General features: G+C 40.2%; 1 protein-coding gene across 8 annotated transcripts in view; it reads left to right on the top strand.

Annotated features, from left to right (window-relative positions):
* Positions 1-650: 650 nt before the first annotated feature.
* Positions 651-20,159, top strand: part of PTPRZ1 (protein tyrosine phosphatase receptor type Z1) — a 136,385-nt gene continuing 116,876 nt past the window's right edge. For 7 of the 8 annotated variants that reach the window (XM_023918548.2, XM_023918547.2, XM_023918545.2 and 4 more), the window contains exon 1: positions 651-824. In XM_023918548.2, coding sequence (XP_023774316.2) covers positions 767-824 — 58 coding nt within the window. In that variant the 5' untranslated portion in view covers positions 651-766. Of the gene's footprint in view, positions 887-20,159 lie in introns of all 8 variants that reach the window. The other variant, XM_086886996.1, reaches the window with a different exon arrangement.

The following is a 20,159-nucleotide window of genomic DNA, read 5'->3' as shown; positions in this document are numbered from 1 at the left end:
CATATACACACTCACACACATATACACACTCACACATATATACACACACGGCACACATATATACACACACGGCACACACATATATACACACTCACACACAGATACACACACTCACACACACATACACACACTCACACACAGATACACACACTCACACACATATATACACACTCACACACAGATACACACACTCACACACATATATACACACTCACACATATATACACACTCACACACAGATACACACACTCACACATATATACACACTCACACATATATACACACACTCACACACATACATACACAGTCTCACACACACATACACACACTCACACCCATTCACACGCTCACACACACACTCACACCCATTCACACGCTCTCACACGCGCACACACGTGCGCGCCCGCCCAGCGGAGCGCGGTCTCCGCCCCCCCGCGCACACACATACACGGCGCGCACACACACACGACACACAAACACTCGCGACAGACACATCAAGCGGACGCCCGGGCACACCGCGCACCCCGCGCTCCCCCGCAGCCACCCGCGGCCCCGCCATGCGCTGAGCGGAGCCGCGGCCCCGCCAGCTCCCAGCGGCGCTGATCCCGCCCGCCCGCGGCGTGGGGACGGCCGGCGGGCGCGGTCGCGGCGCGGAGCCGGATCCCCGCGGGGGAGAGGTGCAGCGGCGGGCGGGCAGGAGGCTGAGACAGCCGGACAGGCGGGCAGGCGGGCAGGCGGTAGGAAGGAGGCGAGGGACGATTTGGACATGCTCATTCTCGGGCGCTTGGTTGCCTGCATCCAGCTCATCTGTATCCTCAGAGTGGGTGAGTGATCTCTGCATGAATTCATCTTCGGGCTTCGGAACGACTTTTCTCCCCGGGATCCGGTGGGTTTTGGTCTCTCTGATCCCTTTTACTTAGCTATGCAGGCGCAGCCCGTGCCGGTTCCACACCGCGAAAACACGCCGTCGACACCACGGCTGGGAGCGTTTCTCCTGCCCCTTTTACCTCAGCCGCCGGGCTCCGAGGATGCGCGGTGCCCCGCGCCACCGCCGGCACTGGCGGGCTGCTCCCAGCGGGATTCGCCAGCCCACCTTGCCTCTGCTCCCCCAGCGCGCCCCGCAGAGCCCTCGCAGGGGTCTGGCTCCTCTGGGCTGCCTGCACCCGCGGGGGAGGGACCGGCTGTGCGCCGGTGACAGGGGGAGAGGAGAAAATCCAAGCCCAGCAATGCTTATACCGAGCTTCTCTGGGAACGTGGGATGTGAGATGTTACTTTAAGGTCTCGCATGAACTGTTCCGAAGAGAAGGGGATGGTGCAAAATTTCACTTCAAAAAAGAACTCGTTCTCTCTGAACGGGTAATGTCAATGGTCGCCCTAAACCATGCAAAATACGAGTCGCTCATTCACGTGGGACCCCCGCATACAGAATATGGATTCATATATAGATGTTAGTAGGACTGCTTACATAACCAAATTCGTTTTCAGCTCATGCAGACCCATGCAACTGGAGTGCATCCGAAAAATCATGCAGTTCCCTGTTACATGATAAGATGGTTATTATAACCAGCGTGAGTCACTTAATGCTGTTACAAGTGCTCTCTTCAGTACTTCATCAAATAAACACTAGCAGCTTGTGTGGAAAGGGTTTGCATCCTGTTGGATGATCGTTTTGAATTTATAAGCTCTTACCAAACAGATCACTAGAAAATACCGGTTGGCCGCTTATGTTTCAGCATGAGGAACTTGGGAGTTTCACCTCCTTGTGTACAAAACCAGTCTTACAATAGGTCTGCGGTGACAAAGTAGTCACTAACCTACATTTGTCACCCAATAGGTGGTGCTGCTTCTGAAACCATGCAGCTCTATAAACAAAGATCGGGGTTAGGTTTCACTCTCAGTGAAAGCAATTTTGTACCAAGTTCTGCTAGTTAGAGAAAAGTACATTTCTATTTTATGGGAAAAGTATTTTTTGCCTCTTTTCAGAAAATACTCTGAAATAATTCAACTATAAGGTTGTTGAGTATGACTGATCTTCGGTTAAAATGTATCATCTTCGTAAGGGCGTTAATTAAAATTTTAATGTCACTTTTAAACTAACCTATTCCTAAAAATAGGGTGCTTAATCCAATTACCTTACTTCCAATAATTCTCTTATACTATGGCAAAGAATGGCCTGTTGTAAGACTTTTGATAAGTTTTAATAATGTATTTCTTATCTTGACAACCTCTTTCCTAAAATCAGATGTACTCCCAAATCTGTTTAAAAGAAAAAAATTAGCAGCTGCTTTTACATGTGTGTGGAGGTATATGAAAAGGTTTGGGAACAGATCAAGTATACAATGATATGATCATAATATAACACAACTCAATTAAACTTTGGAAAGAACTTCCCTGTTCAGGTGATCCTATCATGCTGGAAGCAATACAAGACATAAATATAGCTTTTGTAACCTATTTTATTTGCTTGTTTTAAATAAATTAATCTAGCATCTTATTAGAAATAAGCTGGTTTTATGTAATGTAATGTTTAGGTACTTGTTGTGCATATGTATGTTATGTTCATGAATTTATAAGATCTGACAGGATGGGAAAAGGTTTTGTACTCATATATAAGATGTAAGTGCAGCTGCTTTTTGTTTCTCTAGACTGATACACTGTTGTTTTCAAACCTGACCTGGAGAGGACCCTCTTTCTAGATGTGATGGGTTGATTTGGTCTCAGTGGTGCAACATTCTGAAGACTCATGAGCTAGACTTGTCAGTATTTTCAATAGTAAGATTGTTTCCAAAAATGAATACTCTGTACAGGCTATTTGATTGACTTAATCAGATTTAATTTAAATATGTTCCTGTTTGATTACCTCTACAAAACTGTGCTATAATCTGATAGCATTAGTTCATGGAAACAAATACTTAGAATCCTGCTATTATTTTCTTCTGTGTTTTTTGTTTGGTTGGGTTTTTTTCATAAAATATAAAATAAATTATTGCATACCACCAATGTATGGTTCCAAGGCTTTGGTGAGAGGGAAGAACTGGATGGGACTGTCTGTCTCTTACCATTAAATACTTCTTGTGTAGATGAAACTAGACCCAGGGCTCTGTGAATGGATTGTTGCTGGAGAGCATGGTAATCTGCCTTTGCATTGTGGAGCTTATGCTTATTAGTGTGAAGCTAGGCAACATGTAGATCCCAGCTTCATTTGCTTGTAGTTCTGAAAAATGTCGAGTCCTTAGCTGGTCTGGTACAGGGCTTGATAAGTGGTCCTTCCTAGGGAATCTGATTGGGAGGTTTGCTGTTGACATTGGGACATTCATCAGGGAAATCTGTCTCATATGTGCGTGAAAAAAGGCAGCCAAGTTAGCCTCACTGAGGAATAAACTGTTAGAGCAGATGGAGGCAAAAAGTTCTGGGAATGACAAGACAGTGACAGTTCATTCTTCACCTTATTGAAGAAGTGCTTAGGAGCTTAATTCTAATATCCCTGCTGAGTTATGAGCACCTATCCTCACAGTGTTACTGAAGCCAAATAACATGATTACATCAAGTACTGATGTAATTATTTATGGAGCAGGGTATTATCTGAGTACTCTCAGTAAGAGCCATTCAGTGAAGTTCAATGAAACCTCTAGAGTGAGATGCTATTCAGTCACAAGTAAGAGCTCATAAAAAATCCTGTGCAATTGTTTGTGAACACTACTGTGTGCTTAGAGATTTCCTATTAAGTTCTTTCTTTTACTGAGATTAAAGGGGAAAAGAAAAAACAACCCAACCCTAGATGGGCAATTGACTCTTTTTTTACATTTTTATTTTAAACGAAAAATTTATGAACCTCTAATCTTCAACCTGAATATATCTCAGACTGAAGATACTCTGAATATCTGCCCTGGCTTACTGATGTGTTCCATGTAACTTGAAAGTCAATGAGTTGTGCCCTTTTTGGCCTTTTGTTGCATTGTTCCTATGGAAATAATATCTGGAGCTTTTTCAGTAAGTAGACTATTTACAAATCTGTGTAGGCAAGAAAATGTTCATAGGAAAAGGAATGTATTTTTAACAAATTACACTGTAATTGTGGTTAAATTTGAGTCAAAGAAGTGTAAATATTTAGGCAAGAGTTAAAAATATTCCATGCTCTCACTGGCAAAATGTATGGGTAGCTTCCCCAAATAAAGTAAAAAGTGTCTCTAGAATTAACTAATCTGCATCCTACTGCTGTCATCGTCTGGCCTCAACTAGGGCTTTGCCTTTCAAAATGCAGCTCATTAATCTATGAATTGCTTAATTAGTTGTGTCTCAGTTTAATTTCTCACTATCTAGAAATGATCTCTCATTTTTAGTTTGTTTCTTGCATCCCTGTGCCATGACTTTATTTGCCCAAAGGTGGTAATAGTTCCCTAAATATTCTTATTTTTCTTATACAACTGATATCAGAACAGTATTTCCAAGCTATCAGGCAGCATGCACCTTGCTATCAACATGAAAGCAACTTCTCTGTGCCCTGTACTGGATGGTCACAACTAAAAAATATGAGAATCTAAAGCAGAGCACCTGTTTGACTTCCTAAATCCAATCACACTTTGTGTTCACTCTCATGTCCACATGTTCAGACTCAGTAAGCCCTTAGGCTGCTAAAGGGCTGTGGGATCAGATCCTTCTTTTTTGCACTGACCTCTTATTTTGACACTGGTTTTTTTTGACACTGTAGGCCAGTTATTTGTCACACTTCAAACTGACTTACATCACAGTAACATTAATGTATACTACTTCTAATGCTTTGGTACATTTTATGTCTAAGATTATATGATCCTATGAATGATGATACATAGCTTGTATAGAGAAACTTAATCCTGTCATATCTGAAACATAAGAGCTAAATCAAAAAATTTTAGAACTGATTTATTTTCTACTTTAACCATCTATATTATGGCCATATATATGTTATGCATTTTTGTACCATAGGGATTTGTAGATATCAAAATCTAAATATACAGTATGGATTTATTTTAGGTTCAAATACTGACAGGTATGAAAAGTGACGAAATGAATGGCATTTTTAAATTAATGGCAGTGTAACCAAATATTTACTCAGCACACTAGTCATATGTAGGAGATATCTAAAATAGTTATGTAGTTTTCAACATTGAATCAATTCCATATTTAAGGAGATTTTTCTTAATTGCATTTGGCCTTACTTCATCTCTGAACTTACCCTTTTATCTGGATTCCTGTAGAGAAAAAATATGTAAAAATAAGATGGTGATTTGAAAATATTGTCATTGTAATCCATATTGTAAATTAGGATGTTAATTTATGAAAATAGGCACCTGCCCATTTCTTATGAAGGCTATTTCTTAGATCTTAAGTGCTCATCATTTAAGTGGCCACTTCCCACTATGAGATCTCTAATTAGGAATTTAAGGGTGAACAGATTCTGTTCTTTCCCTGACAATTTCAATTCCTCTTCAAATGTGCAGTGCTTCTCAGTATTCCCCGTAGGGCCTGGAAGTCTGTGGCAGTTCCGGAGCCCCCAGCTCCCATTTAACAGCTCAGTTCTCACAGCTTCTTGCACCATTTATGTGGCTTTCCTGTACAAGACATCCTTTGGCTATTCAATAAGCTTCTTTTCCCATAAAGACAAAAGTTACCTTTTTGAATACATGTCAAGCCTTCTGTATTAGAAAGATGAATCTACAGGAAGAAAAGGACTTACAGTATTAAATAAACAAGATCCACTAAATGGAAGATAGCAAATATTTCAAAGAGGCTGGGACTATAAATGAAACTTGGCTCCTGCAGGTTGTTGAGGAACTGTTGGCGGCAGAATACTTTTGTAGGAAGGTATGGTGCAGGTTGCTTCTTGAATACAAATTACTGATGTTGACCCATTCAGTCTTGAGGCTAAGCTGGAAATAACTGGAAATTTTAGAAATGAGGTGAGGGTGTATTTGCATCGCTGGCTGGTAATTATGGCGCTATCTGATAGAGGTGAAACAATAGACTTTTTAAGTAAAGCAGACACTGTGTGAAAGTGTCAGATTATTTTAGATGAGGCATGCCTCTCAAAAGCTCCTGTTGCCTTCTACATCTTGCCCATAGTTGACTTTGGTTTTCTTTCATCCACTGGAAGTAGCTATATTTCACCCTACAAATCAGTATTTTTCATTACTATTTGAGGACCCCAGGAGCTATTGTTTGACTTAATTTCAGAAATCATTATTGTGCTGAAAGTCACAAGGATGATGAAAAGTACTATCCTACAAGTGATGAGGAACGCTCAGCAATGGAAATAAGATGTGTGTGGAACTTAGGTGTGTGAACCCAAAATTTTAGTCAAAAGGTTCCCTGACACAACTCATACCTTGATGGCTTCCAGGGAAGTTTTCAGGCAGCTATAGTTCCTCTCCTGCATGTGCCTTACCTGACCTCATTGTGTGCATCTCAGTGCCTCTTTAACTCCCAAGTTTCATTGGATCCAAATGGAAATGTCCTCTCAGATAACTTTCCTGAGCCTTAAGTCAGTATGGCTTCCCTATGCTGACAGAATCAGGTGTCTTGATCTGGCTACTGCTACTTCCCTTCAGGACAAAGGACAAGGTGAGGGCTGTGCCACCTTCTCATGTTGTAGCCCAGCCACTGAAGCCTTTTACCCAGACAGTCTAGAGAGAAGGCCTGATCTTATATAAAGGGATTTGAACCCACATCTTCTGTCTCCAAGCATTAGGTTTTTTCAAGTGAGAAGATTTTTCATACTTCCTGTGTAATATAAAGCAATTTAACTTATTTATTTTAATTTAAAAAAAAAAATAAATTTAGAGGATTCTGGGCAAAATCTTGGGTTTTAGAGGGTTTCTAAGAAGTTGGAAACCATGTCTATTTCAGGAATTTTTGGGGCCGGAAATGGAATCTGGAAGAGATTGCAAGAAAATTTTCTAGCATATAAGTTTGTCTTTTTCTCACTGTTCCTTAAGCATCCACTTCAGGCTTCTGAAGAAGGGATTCTGAATTACTACAATGCTACAGCAAGATAGGAAATATGAGTTCTTATGCCTGCTCCTACTCAGTATTTCATTATCTACCTGCTGGATACAATGCATAAATCCCTACTCCTGCCTTTTCTCTGATTGTGCTGTGAGAGAGATCAAATTTTGCTTGTTTCTTTAATAGTTCTGGATACTTTAAAGAAGGGAGCTCTGGGCTGCACTTCTGAAAGACTAACCTCTCAAAGGTGGGTAAAGCTCAAATGTTTTTCCACCAGCTCAGCATTTTGCATTGGCTGTCCTGTCAGCTGAGTTCCATCTGGGCTAGCTCAGCTTCTTAGATCACCTAGAGGCAGTGGGGCAGCCTGAACACTGGGGCCCTGGAGCCTGCTGCTCTTGCCTGGCAGGTGGGTAATTCTCCTAAAGCCATCTTGCACTTGAATTTTTTTCTAAGTCAAGGCTATTGAATACATCTTTTGCACCACAGTTTCAGATTTAGCAGCTAAAAAATAGGCTAGATGTGATTTGGCTACTTGCCATAAAGAAAGCACTATTTCCTTGTCTAGATTTTTTACAGCATCCAGTTAGATGTACAAGGTAACATGTTTGGGTTTTTTTACTATCCTTTATGTTTTGCTAAACATAAAAAATGTACTTACTTTGAAATTTTCTCTGTGATACTGAAATATTAAAGATCCTAATGTGCATGTAGCACTCAGCAACTTATATTTCTATATGAAGCTACTAGGACTTGTCACCTGACCAGTGGAAGATTTCATTAGGAGCTTTTGGGAGCACTGTATCAATAATTTGGCTGGGAATTTTCTTTCTCATTGCCAAAAAACTTCTGCTAAAAATTGGATTACCTGAAGGCTGAAATATAAAGTAGATAACATTTGAAAAGTTATCCATCCTCACTGCCTCATTTATCTGTTTGCTGACATAGGGTAAGAGTAAAGAAGGGAAGAGGTGCCTAAACAGTGACGTCGGAAGGGCAAAATAAGAGACATGCAGAGTACTTTTACTGTGTTAAAATCATTTTACAAAAAATTGGTCTTCAAAATCCTATAAATTAAGAATGTTGCATAAAAATAAATCACATCAAACATATCACAGTGAAAGACATGGTTTTATAAATTCTGTAACAGAATGAGACTAAGAATTCCTGACTCATTTAAAATTTTCTTGGAAGTCATGGTAAGTTCTTTCATCAGAATAGATTTTTTTTTTTTTTTAAAATAAGCTATCCAGGCCAAATGAAATATTTTCCTAAAGAAAATGGAAGGATTTATTGAATTCATTGAGCTTTAGACTGGTTTGTATCATAATTCTTCGGAATACATTTTTCCAAAAATGATGCCATTTTTCAAAGCTGTCAAATCCTTAAAAAAGATAAATTTGTAATATTCTGCAGGGACAGCATATACCGAAGAAAACTGAAAGCTTTTTGAAAGCTAGAGAAAATATTTTGAGGAAAAATGAAGCCTTTAAAATCAGCATTTAAAAAAAAAGACTTGATTCTTCAATTGCTTTATATGCTGAACTCCATGATTTCAGCAGAAGTTCCCAAAAAGAAAAACATCTGCTTGCTGAGACTAAATAGCTAATGATCAGAGTTAACAGCTGGCTTTATAAAAGGGACCTAATATTACTCTGGGCAATTTTTCTTCTGGCTCCATCCCCAAACTGACCAACTGTGACTGATCTATTTCCAGCCATTTAGAAAAGTCATTTTGTTTCAAGTGTATGCCAGTTATTTCTGTCAGGTACCTTTTGGAAGTCTTATTCTGATAGGCATGTCTAAGTATGATAACTAACAAATTTTTTAGGCTGAGATTTCCTGGGAGGCCCAGGAGCCTTATTCCAGCTTCTTGGAGCACTCCAGTTAGGTGTCTGTGAAATGTCATGCCAAATGGTGCACTTGCCACAAAAGCCATCCACCTGTCATTAGCACAGAGTTTAGGGAGAGTCTCGTGTGATCTGTGCCTACCTCTTTCTTTATGTCTTTAAGTTTTGGTCACTACCTTTGCATGTCATGTATCTTGCAATGTCGAAGAAAAAACTTTGTGTTGTTCTTTGGGTTTCTTCTAACATACTTTAGGTTAGTGTTTAAAAAAAAAAAAAAAACAAAAAACCAAGGAGAAGTTCCAGAAGATCTACATAAGTTTTAGGATAGCACCAACACAATCCCAAATGAATATAAACTGGCAATGTGAAAATTTATAGTGAAAATTCGAAGAAGATCCCTAGTCCTGGGAGCAGGCAAACAGGGATGTGGCACAGCAGTTTGTACAGCAGTTCACACAGGCAGGGAAAGCAGGCAGGGTTGCAGGTTTCCTCCTGCTAGTGGGGTTTTTAGTTTGTTGTGTTTTTGTTGGTTGGTTTTGGGTTTTTTTGTTAGTAATGGTTTTCACACAATCAAAAACTGCATGTAGTAAAAGTGTATTTAGCCAAATACACTCTCTCCAAAAAAGATGAGTCTGTCCAGACCCAGTCCTGTGTGGAGTGTTTGAGCTTATCCGTGGTACCAGGGGGCATTGCAGAAGAAGCCTGCCTGCAGTATGAACAGCTGAATGATCTCCTTTTGCTGGTGGCTGAGCTTAGGGAGGAAGTTGGAAGACTAAGGAGTATTAGGGAAAGTGAAAGGGAAATAGATTGGTGGAGTTCTGCCCTTCCATCCTTGGGGGAGGCCCAGCAGGAGCCAGAGGACTCCCATGCCTCCCACTGTCAGGCAATAGGAGAACACCTGGTGGACAAAGGGGAGTGGAAATGGGTCCCTGCTCAGAGAGGTAATAAAAGCTCCTCTCAACCCTATCACCTACCCAGGTGGCACTTCAGAATAGGTATGAGGCCCTGGATCTAGAGCCTCAGCCAGAGGACGTGGAAAGAAATGATCTTCCCAGTGAGCCTCCCAATTGTGCTTCATCTGTAGGATGGATCACCACCTCTGCCATTAAAAGGAAAAGAAGGGTGATCATAGTGGGTGACTCCCTTCTGAGGGGAACAGAGGGCCCCATATTTCAACTGGGCCCATCCCACTGGGAGGTCTGTTGCCTGCCTGGGGCCTGGATATGAAATGTTACCAAGAGACTCCCTGGGCTGATTCAGCCCTGTGATTATTACCCACTGCTGATACTCCAGGCTGGCAGTGATGAGATTGAAAAGGGGAGTGTCAGGACAATTAAAAGGGGCTTTAGGGCTCTGGGTGAAGTGCTTGATAGGGCAGGAGCACAGGTAGTGCTCTGCTCAGTGCCTTTGGTGGCAGAGAAAAGTGATGAAAGGAATAGGACAGCCCATGTTATTAAAAAGTGGCTCAAAGGTTGGTGCCATCAGCAGAATTTTGGGTTCTTTGATCATGGGGCAACTTTTATGGACCCTGCCCTGCTGGAACTAGATGGGCTCCATATCACTGTTAAGGGCAGAAGGATTTTAGCTCATGAACTGGCGGAACTCATTGAGAGGGCATTAAACTGGGTTTGAAGGGGGAAGGGGATGCAGCTGGGCTGTCTGGAAGCAGGCCCAAGGATGATAAATCTGATTTAGTGGTGAAATTAGCAGCCCAGCTGAGGTGCATGTATACCAATGCACACAGCATGGGTAATGAACAAGAAGAGCTGGAGGCCATGGTGCTACACCAAAGCTGTGCTGTAGTCACCATCACGGGAACATGGTGGGATGACTCAAATAGCTGGAATGCTGCACTGGATGGCTCCAAGCTCTTCAGAAGAGACAGGAAAGGGAGAAGTAGAAGGGTATCCCTTTATATTAGGGAGGCTTTTGATGCCATGAGTATTGAAACTAATAACAATGAAGTTGAATGCCTGTGGATAAGAATTAAGGGCCAACAAGGCTGACATCATCCTGCTGGTGGTCTGTTATTATCCACCCAACCAGGAGGAAGAGGTAGAACACTTATTCTGCAAGCAGCTGGAGAATATTCCAGGATCACCAGCCCTGGTTCTTGTAGGTGTCTTAAACCTACCAGACATCTGCTGGGAATTTAACACAGCAGAAAAGAGGCAGTCCTGGAAGTTCTTATAGTGTATGGAGGACAACTTTTTGTCACAGCTGGTGGGCTCTCCTTGACTGGTTTCTGCACCCCTTTTGATGTGTAATTCTTACATATCTGATGCAATTATTTTTCCTTGTTTGTTCCTTCTTCTTTATTTGGGATGAAGAAAAAGGGGTTTGTGTTTTGCTTACTACTTTGTATGGTAAAAAAATCAAACATAAACCAATATGTATTAGAAGTAACCAAACATTGGGTAAAAAAATGTAAATTCCTTATTTTGTTTCTCTGTGAGTTTTATTTTCTGCACTGTTGCCTAATCAGTTTCAAAGGTTTAGTTTTCATTACATCTTGATGAGAGACAGAGAAGATTTCTGTGTCTAGAAGTTATGTATTTGACCAGGGGTCAAGACAGTATTACAATTCAGTATTAATTCAACAAAATTCATTCAGGAATACTTAGACTAGAAATTATTCCTTTAATCCATTAGTGAAAAATACATCCATGAAAAATTCCTGAGGATTATGCAAAGATATCCTTTAATCTGTGTCTTTTTTCAGTATTTTCTGGTTTTTGCTATCCACTGTGGGATTTGTAATGCATGAATCAGCAAAGTATGGTTCCATGCATTAGTAGTCATCTCTGTCTGTATGGGAAGTTCCAAACTTTTTGTGTGAGTGATAAGACTGTGACACAAAATCTTCTAAAGATTTGCCTGAGCAGTGGCTGTACTCATGAAAACAGGGGTTTAGATTAGATATTAAAAAAAAAAAAACAGTCTTCACTGAAAGGGTGGTCAGGCATTGAAACAGGCTGTCCAGGGTAGTAGTGGAGTCACTGTTCCTGGAAGTGTTGAAAAAAAACGTGGAAGTGGCACTAGGCGATATGTTAAAGTGGTAGACTCATGGTTGGGGTTGATCAGCTTGGTCTTTTCCAACCTTAAAGATTCTATGATTCTGTGAAAAATGACAGCAAGAACAGATATGCCCTATTATTAGGAATATGTGTGAATGTTATATGATCCAATTAGCTTTTGCAACTATATAAGTATTTACTGTAGGAAAAGATATTCATCATAGTAAAACATATTGTAAGTGCAATTTAGAAGAGATTAAAAATGTCCTTATTGCCCTGCTGAATGGAAGAAGACAGGTTCAGCTAAATCTGGTGAAGTTAATAAGGCAGTGATGTAAAACAAATAGTTTCAGGTTACATGCAGTCAAGTGAAATTATATATGGAACAACCAGAAAATCAAGTCCTGTTTTTGGTGAATGAGGTAACAGTTAATCAGCTTCTTCTAATATGATCTACATATTCTATCGTGATTGTAAAGAGTGCATTTGAACAAAACTGTAATACAGGTTTTTATGGTTTGCCTCATTAATTAAATAATTCCTTGGATGTGCAAGAGCTTTTCAAAACCATGAAATCTGCAGTTTACTTGAAAGCAAGAGGAAATTCAACCTACTCTGAGTATGATTAAATCAAAGAGGTTTCATCATTTTTCAGTGGAACTCAAAATGCTGGGTGTGCATAGACTGGGACTCACAGCAGCCAGCATGTCCTGTACTGGGACATGCAAGCTTTATTTTACCAGCAAGCTTGGCTGACAAAATAAAGATCAGTGTAGATAATAAAATTGCTGTGTGTGTGTGTGAGCAGCAAATCCCAAACAGAAAATCCCTGGTCTCTTCCTTCTGCTGTGGCTCCATACCATCTCCCCCTCCTACCCCCCACATCACTGTCACTCTGTGGCTGCAGTAGGGATCTCTCTGCTGGGGTGGACACAGATGTGCGTTTGGCAGCCTGGACTGCTGGAAGGGCTGCTCTGTCTGCGATGGGCAGTGGGCAAGAAAATATGTTCTTTAGCTTGGTTTAAATCCTTGGGTGAGCAGTTGGCCTGTGCTGGGTTATGTCTGTCATAAAAGGAGTAATACATGGGATTCCAGTCCCTGTCATATAGGGACTTTATATGTCTTTCTGTCTTTTATCTAGCTGCTATCCAGTGTAAAAGCCAGCAGGATTTATATTCTCTCCTGCAGTTTTGAAACCTGATGAAGAATGCTGCTGTATCTCCTGGTCAGGTGCTCAGTCTGGTGCTTATCTAGGTCTTCTAGGCATCTCTGAATAGTCACCTGCTTACCATGAGCCCATGAAGTCTCTGCATCTTTCAGTCTTGGACCAATTGCTGATTTTGATGTATTGCAGAAGGTGAACCAGTTAGATAAAAAAGTGCATTGTAACTCTCCCAGAAGAGTGTGTAGCTGTATCATTAGTCTGTGTAAGAAATCTATGCATTTGCATCACCCCTCTTGGAATAGCAGGAGGTTTTCTGCCACAGGCAGGTATGGCAACTGAATGAACAAGTGCAGCAGTGCCCTGGAAGAAAATACAGCATTTGCTCCTTTTAGTAGCAAATCGGATGCTTTCAATGGCAGAGACAACAGATGCATTTCCCTGGTGAGTCACTGAGCTACCCTAAAGCCCCTCATTTCCAAGGCTTTTGGCTGAGGTCAAGTATATTATGCTGCTTCCAGTACAGTCAAAACCTTAAAGGCTTAGTCAAACCTATAATTAATTAATGCTTGTGTTAGAGATATCTCACTAGATGAGCACTAAGTCTGTTGCTAATGATTTTAAATCTACGAAGTGACTTCCTAAAACCTTTTGAAATTGGCAATTATAATATTCTGTCTTACATGGGAAAGCTTTGATCACTGCAGAGCAGGAAATAAATGCATGTCTTAAACTGGATAGATACAGTGACAGAGCAGCAGCAAACTGTGAAATACAGTGGTGTGGCAGAGAGCCAGAGGAAGATTTGCTGTTGCTCCCTCCAAAACTCAATTTGAAGTCATTTCAGTACTTCTGTGTTGCATAAAGACTATGAAAGTCCTAGGAGGTCTGCAGTTGCATGTGCTTACAGTCTGAAGATAAGACTTAATTGAAGAATTTTTGCTTTCATGTCTTGTTCAGTTCTATTGTTTTTTTCTAATTCCTGTGCAACTACAAGGTTACAATCTGACACAACTCTAGAAGTGAACCTAATGAAAATCTGACTTGCTCTGTCGCAGGTACTAAAATGTGATTAAAAAAAAAAAAAGGTGTTAAATATATCTGAAAGCCTACTGTTTTCTGTTCAACAGTAGGGATACTTTGCAGAGAAACTCCAAGATCCAGTCTGGAAGCTTCGTTTTTGCTGTGGTGTTTTCTGAAAACAAAACATGTGAAGCTATCTTCTGTGCTTGACTAATGCTTGTTGTGCGTGTAGCAATGCCATCCACCAAACAGTTTCCCTGACTTACTCAATTTTTAATGAGATCATTAAAATTTAGAAGGTTTTTAGGTATAAAGCAGTCTGGTATTCGCTTGTAAACTTTCTAATCTCCCTCAAATAACTTTCAGTTATTAATGTGTAGAAGAGAGAAAATAAGAACATTTTAGGAAAATAAACATGCATTCTAAAAAGACTCTGCTTTTAAGGATGTCTAGGGTCTTTTTAAGCTACTCTAGTGCTGTTGCCTGCATATAATATGCTTCCATTGGAGGCACCTTCAAAATATTTTACTTGGGTTAGTTGCATAATAAATTCTCCCTAGCAGCTGTTTGATTAAGTGAAAAATACTATAAGATGCTTCTTGAAGGAGCAAATATTATTGTAATGGTTTTATATCACAATAAAAGAAAGTTACATACAAGTAAAATGAGAAGGAAAAGGTCTCTCTCTCTAATTGTCCATAAGCTTTCCACTGAGGGATTAAATGTTAGCACTGTGCTTATTGATGTAGTACTAGTACACTTCAGAAATGTTACAAACATTTGGGAAATGTAAAACTGGTTATTAAAAATACAGCTATTAAAAACACACAATGTATTTATTTCATTGCATGCACAGATGAATCCTTAAACTGGGTTTTTACATGGGTTGGATATTTATACAAATATGAGATCTCAGGTTAAGCTGACATGTGGAGACGCTGTATAAACACTGAATTGCTACTGAATTTATTATTTATGTATTATTGTGTGTCTGTCAGTGACCAGGGTTTCATTGCATTAGGTACCATATGAATGCAGAGCAGGAATATGACACCTACTCTAAGGAATTTAGAAATAAAATAACATGCAGAAAGAGAAGCTGAGAGGACAGAGAAAGTGGGTGTTACTGCTAAGAAAAAGTAATATACTAGTATAAAAGCAGTTGAGTTGGTGAAGCAGCAATTTGTCATCTTTTCTAGCTGTTCCTATGAGAACCACTTTTCAATGAGGTATTGAAAGGGTCTTTCTCAGTTTTACATCTGTAAGGTAGAGGTAGTAATACTTTACTCAAAGGTGTTTTGTGTGAACAGGAGGATGTTCACATTTCTGAAGCCCTTTCAAGAGTGAAAAGGTTGGCTCGAAGTCATAGGCTATAGGGCAGTGTCCCACTGTGAGGAGGTTGTGCAGGGAGCCTTTGCAGCCTCTGAGGACCCAAGGCACGTGTGAAGGCAGCCCTGTTTGCAGTTCCCTGGAGTCCCTGGTGCAGCCCCTTGCATGCTGTGTCAGCCCCAGGCAACACTTTGAGGTAAGGAGAAGCATTCACTTGGAGACCTACTGTATCCTGATGATTTAATAGGAAGCTGAAAATCCTAAGACCTTGGAAATGAACCTGGCAGTATCAGCTAGAGCATATCATTTTACCTTCTTTGCTTGTTTGCTTTCTGCAAAGCTGAGATGATATACCCATACTTTCTGATATTGGTTCAGGAACAAAAGTACTGCACATATACGATGTGCAGATGTAGTACAGTGCACATGGGCATGTGAGCAGCCAAGGTTTGCTGCTTTGGGTGAAAACAGGAGCCCTTTCAGCCTCTGCACAGCCTTCCAAATGGTGAATGACTTCTCTTAGGGGAGACTGCATGAACATTTACACCTGAAAACATGAGTCAAAACAGCTGATCTGAACATTTATCTTGTGGTGGATTGTCTCTGATCATAATTCTAAATGGGGGTTCTCACCCTGTGTGACCCACTACTACCCAGAAACTGTGGGTTGCAACAAGATCTCGTACCTCATGGTCCCTAAATGGAGATATGTGGGAATATCAGGTAGGCATTAGCTGTGTAAAACAAAGCTCTAGCATCTCACAAAAGGAACAATTATATTGAATGGGGATACCACTGATATTATTTTATCAATTGTTTTTCATTTAGTGTTCATATGAAGTGTGGTAGTACAGTCATAACACATTGAAAAGTTGGGTTTTCCTCATGTGGAGCAGTCAGTAAAGCTTGGGTCCACGTATCATGTTTGATGGTAGCAAAAAGAATGATACTATTTATCCTGTGTCATTTTTCTTCACCTATCGTTGTTCATTCTAAAAAGGTAGCATGTGAGCACAGGCATAGGGGTGGTGGTTGAAATTTGCCATTTCAGTTCCACAAGGTCTTGCAACACACGTTTTCTAGAGGGTCGCTGGTGCTGAATGAATGGGTGCAGCTTTTCACTCTTGTGCCCTCGTACTGCCTCTTCATGGGTCACCCTGCATGCTTCTGTGTTTGCTGCCAGTTACCACGCTGCAGTGTCCTGACACATTCCTGTCTGCAGTTCTGACTGACTTCAGGGAGGTGATGCTCTGTATCCATTTGTTACTTGTACTTCAGGAACAAATGTTGGCTGCTAAGTTGTGACCATAAGGCCAAGTACTGACATGGACAAAAGTTTTAAATTGCGCAGGTGCAGTGGATAAAAACCTACATTTCTTTGTATTCTCTCTTTAAAAAAAAATTGAATATGTTTAAAAATGAATTGAAGGACTATTCCAGATTTCTGGTGTCTTCTGGCAAATGATAATTTATGAGTGGAAAAACAGTAAGAAAAGTGGTGGGTACTACTAACAAGAAGAGACTTAATGGTAGTTCCCAGAGTCTTTACTCTAGAGTTCATAGAAATCCCTGAGAGTCTGAGAGACTAAATGAAAGAAAAGAACAGCAAAAGAAAAAAAGAATAAAAAATAAAGATATTTAAAAAAAAAAAAAAGGGAGAAACAGGAAGAAGGGAGGGAGAAAGGAAGGAAGAGCAGCAGTGATGTGTTTGGGGAAGAAAGAGACACCACCCCCTGCCCACTTACCCACACTTCCACACTGCCTTGGGCTTTGAGGGTGGCCTTCAGCCCCTCCTCTCTTCTCCCTCCTCATAGGGAACCCTATGCACTCCCTTCTCCTCCTTCTCTTTCCCAGCCCCACATCTGGATAAGAACCAGATTCCCTTCAGAAGATCCTACTCTTCTAGAAGTGTGAACAGTTATTTTCTGAGGGTAGGAGGGAGTACAGCAAAGCAAATTTGGGTAATTGTCACTCACTGCCTGTGGCAAGCATCCATATCTGAGATTATCATATAAATTCTATTTATACAATGTACAGTCTCAATGCAGCTTAGTGTTCTGTGGATTTGTTGGCTATATTACAAGTAAATTATTATAATAGTTATTAAAAAGTGAGTGTTGACAGTGCTTTTCAGGCTGTAATGACCACTGTAACATAAAAACCTCCAAGGAGCTTTATTGTTTTCAAAAGAGAAATGTGTGTTCTTAGGCTGAAAGGTAATTTGGTTGGAATAATGCATTTCATTTATAATGAATACATCCCAAATTAATGCTGCCTCCTTGAACATTATGCAAACCCAGGATTTGAGAGTAAAGCTCACTGCTCGTAAACATGACACACTGCTGCCTCTATGGACAGGACATAGGAGTGTGTTACAGATTAAACAGGGACTGCTGGTTTTCACCAAAATGAACAGAGTTACTTTGCTAGTAACTCTTTGTGATGGAATATTTGAAGGAGAGTTAAAAGCCTTGGACTAGTAAGGATCACGCTGGGAAGAGTTTTAGTGTGCAACAGGGAACAGACAGGCTGGCATGGCAGTGAGTTCTATAAGTTTAAATTTTAACAGGGAAACAATATTTAGAAAGAAGTTTCAGCTAAATTTCACAATTATTTTAATTGGAGAAAACAGCTCTAAATTGTTTTTGATGCAATAACTATAATGGATGCTATTTTAAGAATCCACCCAAGGCTCTAGTCATGAAAGAACATGTGCTTGACTGGGTTGCATTCACTCTGTAAAATAAAACTGATATTCTACTTGCAGGTTTAAAGAGAAAATCTCCATTATTTTTCCTTCATGCCAGAATTCCATGATGGCTGTGATGAGTATCCTAGTTTTCCATGGAAAAAAAAATCAAAAGAGACACAAGCTGTAATTACCTCTGGAAAAACAAAATAAATTAAGAAATTGGCAGGAGAAAAGGTGTACTAGTGCAAATCTTGACCAAAAAAACTTCATCTTCTCAGTTCTAAAGTGTGTCCATAACATTTTTGATGTACATCTACTTGGTGTTACTATTTTCTGATGTGCATTGTACAACAAACAAGTTTCTAAGAGCAGGGAAAGGTGGAGATGTTGTGGTTTAACCCCAGCCAGCACTCAGCCCATGCAGCCACTTGCTCACTCCCCATCAGCAGGATCATGGAGAGAATCAGAAGGATAAAAGTGAGAAAACTCATGGGTTGAGATAAAGCCAGATTAGTAAGGAAAGCAAAAGCCCCACTCCCAAGCAAAGCTAAACAAGGAATTTCTCCCACCTTTCCCATGGGCAGGCAAATGTTCAGCTATCCCCAGGAGGGCAGGGCTCCATCACATGTAAAGGTAACTTGGGAAAACAAATGCCATCACTCCAAACATTCCTCCCTTCTTTCTTCTTCCCTCCACTTTGTATACTGAGCATTATGTCATAGGGTCTGGAATGTCCCTTTGGTCAGCTGGGATCAGCTGCTCTGGCTGTGTCTCCTCCCAGCCCCCCATGCACCCCCAAATCCCTTACAAACCTGGCATACAAATGGCAGAGGAGGCCTTGGCTCTGTGCAAGCCCTGTCCAGCAACAACAAAAATGCCTCTCTGTTATCAACCCTGTGTTCAGCACAAATCCAAAACACAGCCCCATGCCAAACACTGTGAAGAAAATTAATTCTACCCCAGCCAAAACCAGGACATAGGGTAAGAACTAGTATCCAAGAGCTACTCCTACATTTAAGTGACTTGCATGCTCAGAAGGAAATTAGAAAGAAGTTAATTGCTGCAAATGACCATATAGCAAGCTCAATTTCAAGAAGAGGATTGATTCCAATTACAGATAATCATCTGCTTTCTTTGATGTAAGAAAAAAAGCCAAAACAAGCCAAATGGCCAAAAATGTGGAGTAGTCAGTGTTTGCATGAAAATGACCTATTCAGTATGCACCAGTGTAGCCTCTCAATAACTATAAACATAGAAGTAGATATTAAGATACCAATAAAATAAAAAAACCCTTTTTTTCCTACAGTTATATTCTGTCATTGCCTTTTCTTTGAGTGCAAATATGGAGTTCATAAGAAATCAGACACATTTTAGTGGACTAATAAAATTTGATCCTAATATAAGTGTACTAGTATATTGCCTGTATAAGAGCAATGAGCCCATTGTTTTGGCAGTAAGCCAGACACTTCTGGATAAATTAAAATGCAACGCTTTCATTACTGCTTGATTTAGCAATTAGTTGACATCAAAGTAGGAAGCATGCACTAGGCAGAGTACAGAATGTGATTTCTCCATATTTATTTCCTAAACTCTTTTATTGCATATCTATATAGCAGGCAGAATTAATACTGATAGGATTTCCTCTATTTACTAAAAAAAAACAAACCCTAGTCATGTTTAAGTGTTATTTTTCAGTTGCATTCAGTATAGATAAGATATTCCTTCATCCTAAATCTAATTATGACAAAATTAATAATGACAAGCCTTGAGAAAATGAGTGTGTGACAATTAATAAAAAAGTGGGTTAGATATGAGGGAGTTTGCTTTGTTGATGATGACAGGGCTCAGCCTATAAATCACCAGTATAAGAGGAGTATGCTGAGAAAAGACAACCATAAAGATAAAGGTAAATTACAAAATCTGTATGAGACCCCGGGGACTAGGAACATAATGATGTAAATCAAATCTGAGATGTGGGCGGAGGCACAAATGTGTACATTTGAAAAGCAAAGCTTGGATTTGATACAAGAAAAAGGAAATGTTTGAGAACTGATCTGTAAGTGATATGTGGCCTCAGAACAATTCATCCATCATTCAGTTAACTGCTG

The sequence above is a fragment of the Cyanistes caeruleus genome, chromosome 4, assembly GCF_971803275.1.
Source record: "Cyanistes caeruleus chromosome 4, bCyaCae1.hap1.1, whole genome shotgun sequence".
Taxonomy (NCBI): Eukaryota; Metazoa; Chordata; class Aves; order Passeriformes; family Paridae; genus Cyanistes; species Cyanistes caeruleus.
This window is presented reverse-complemented; position numbering and strand designations above follow the sequence as displayed.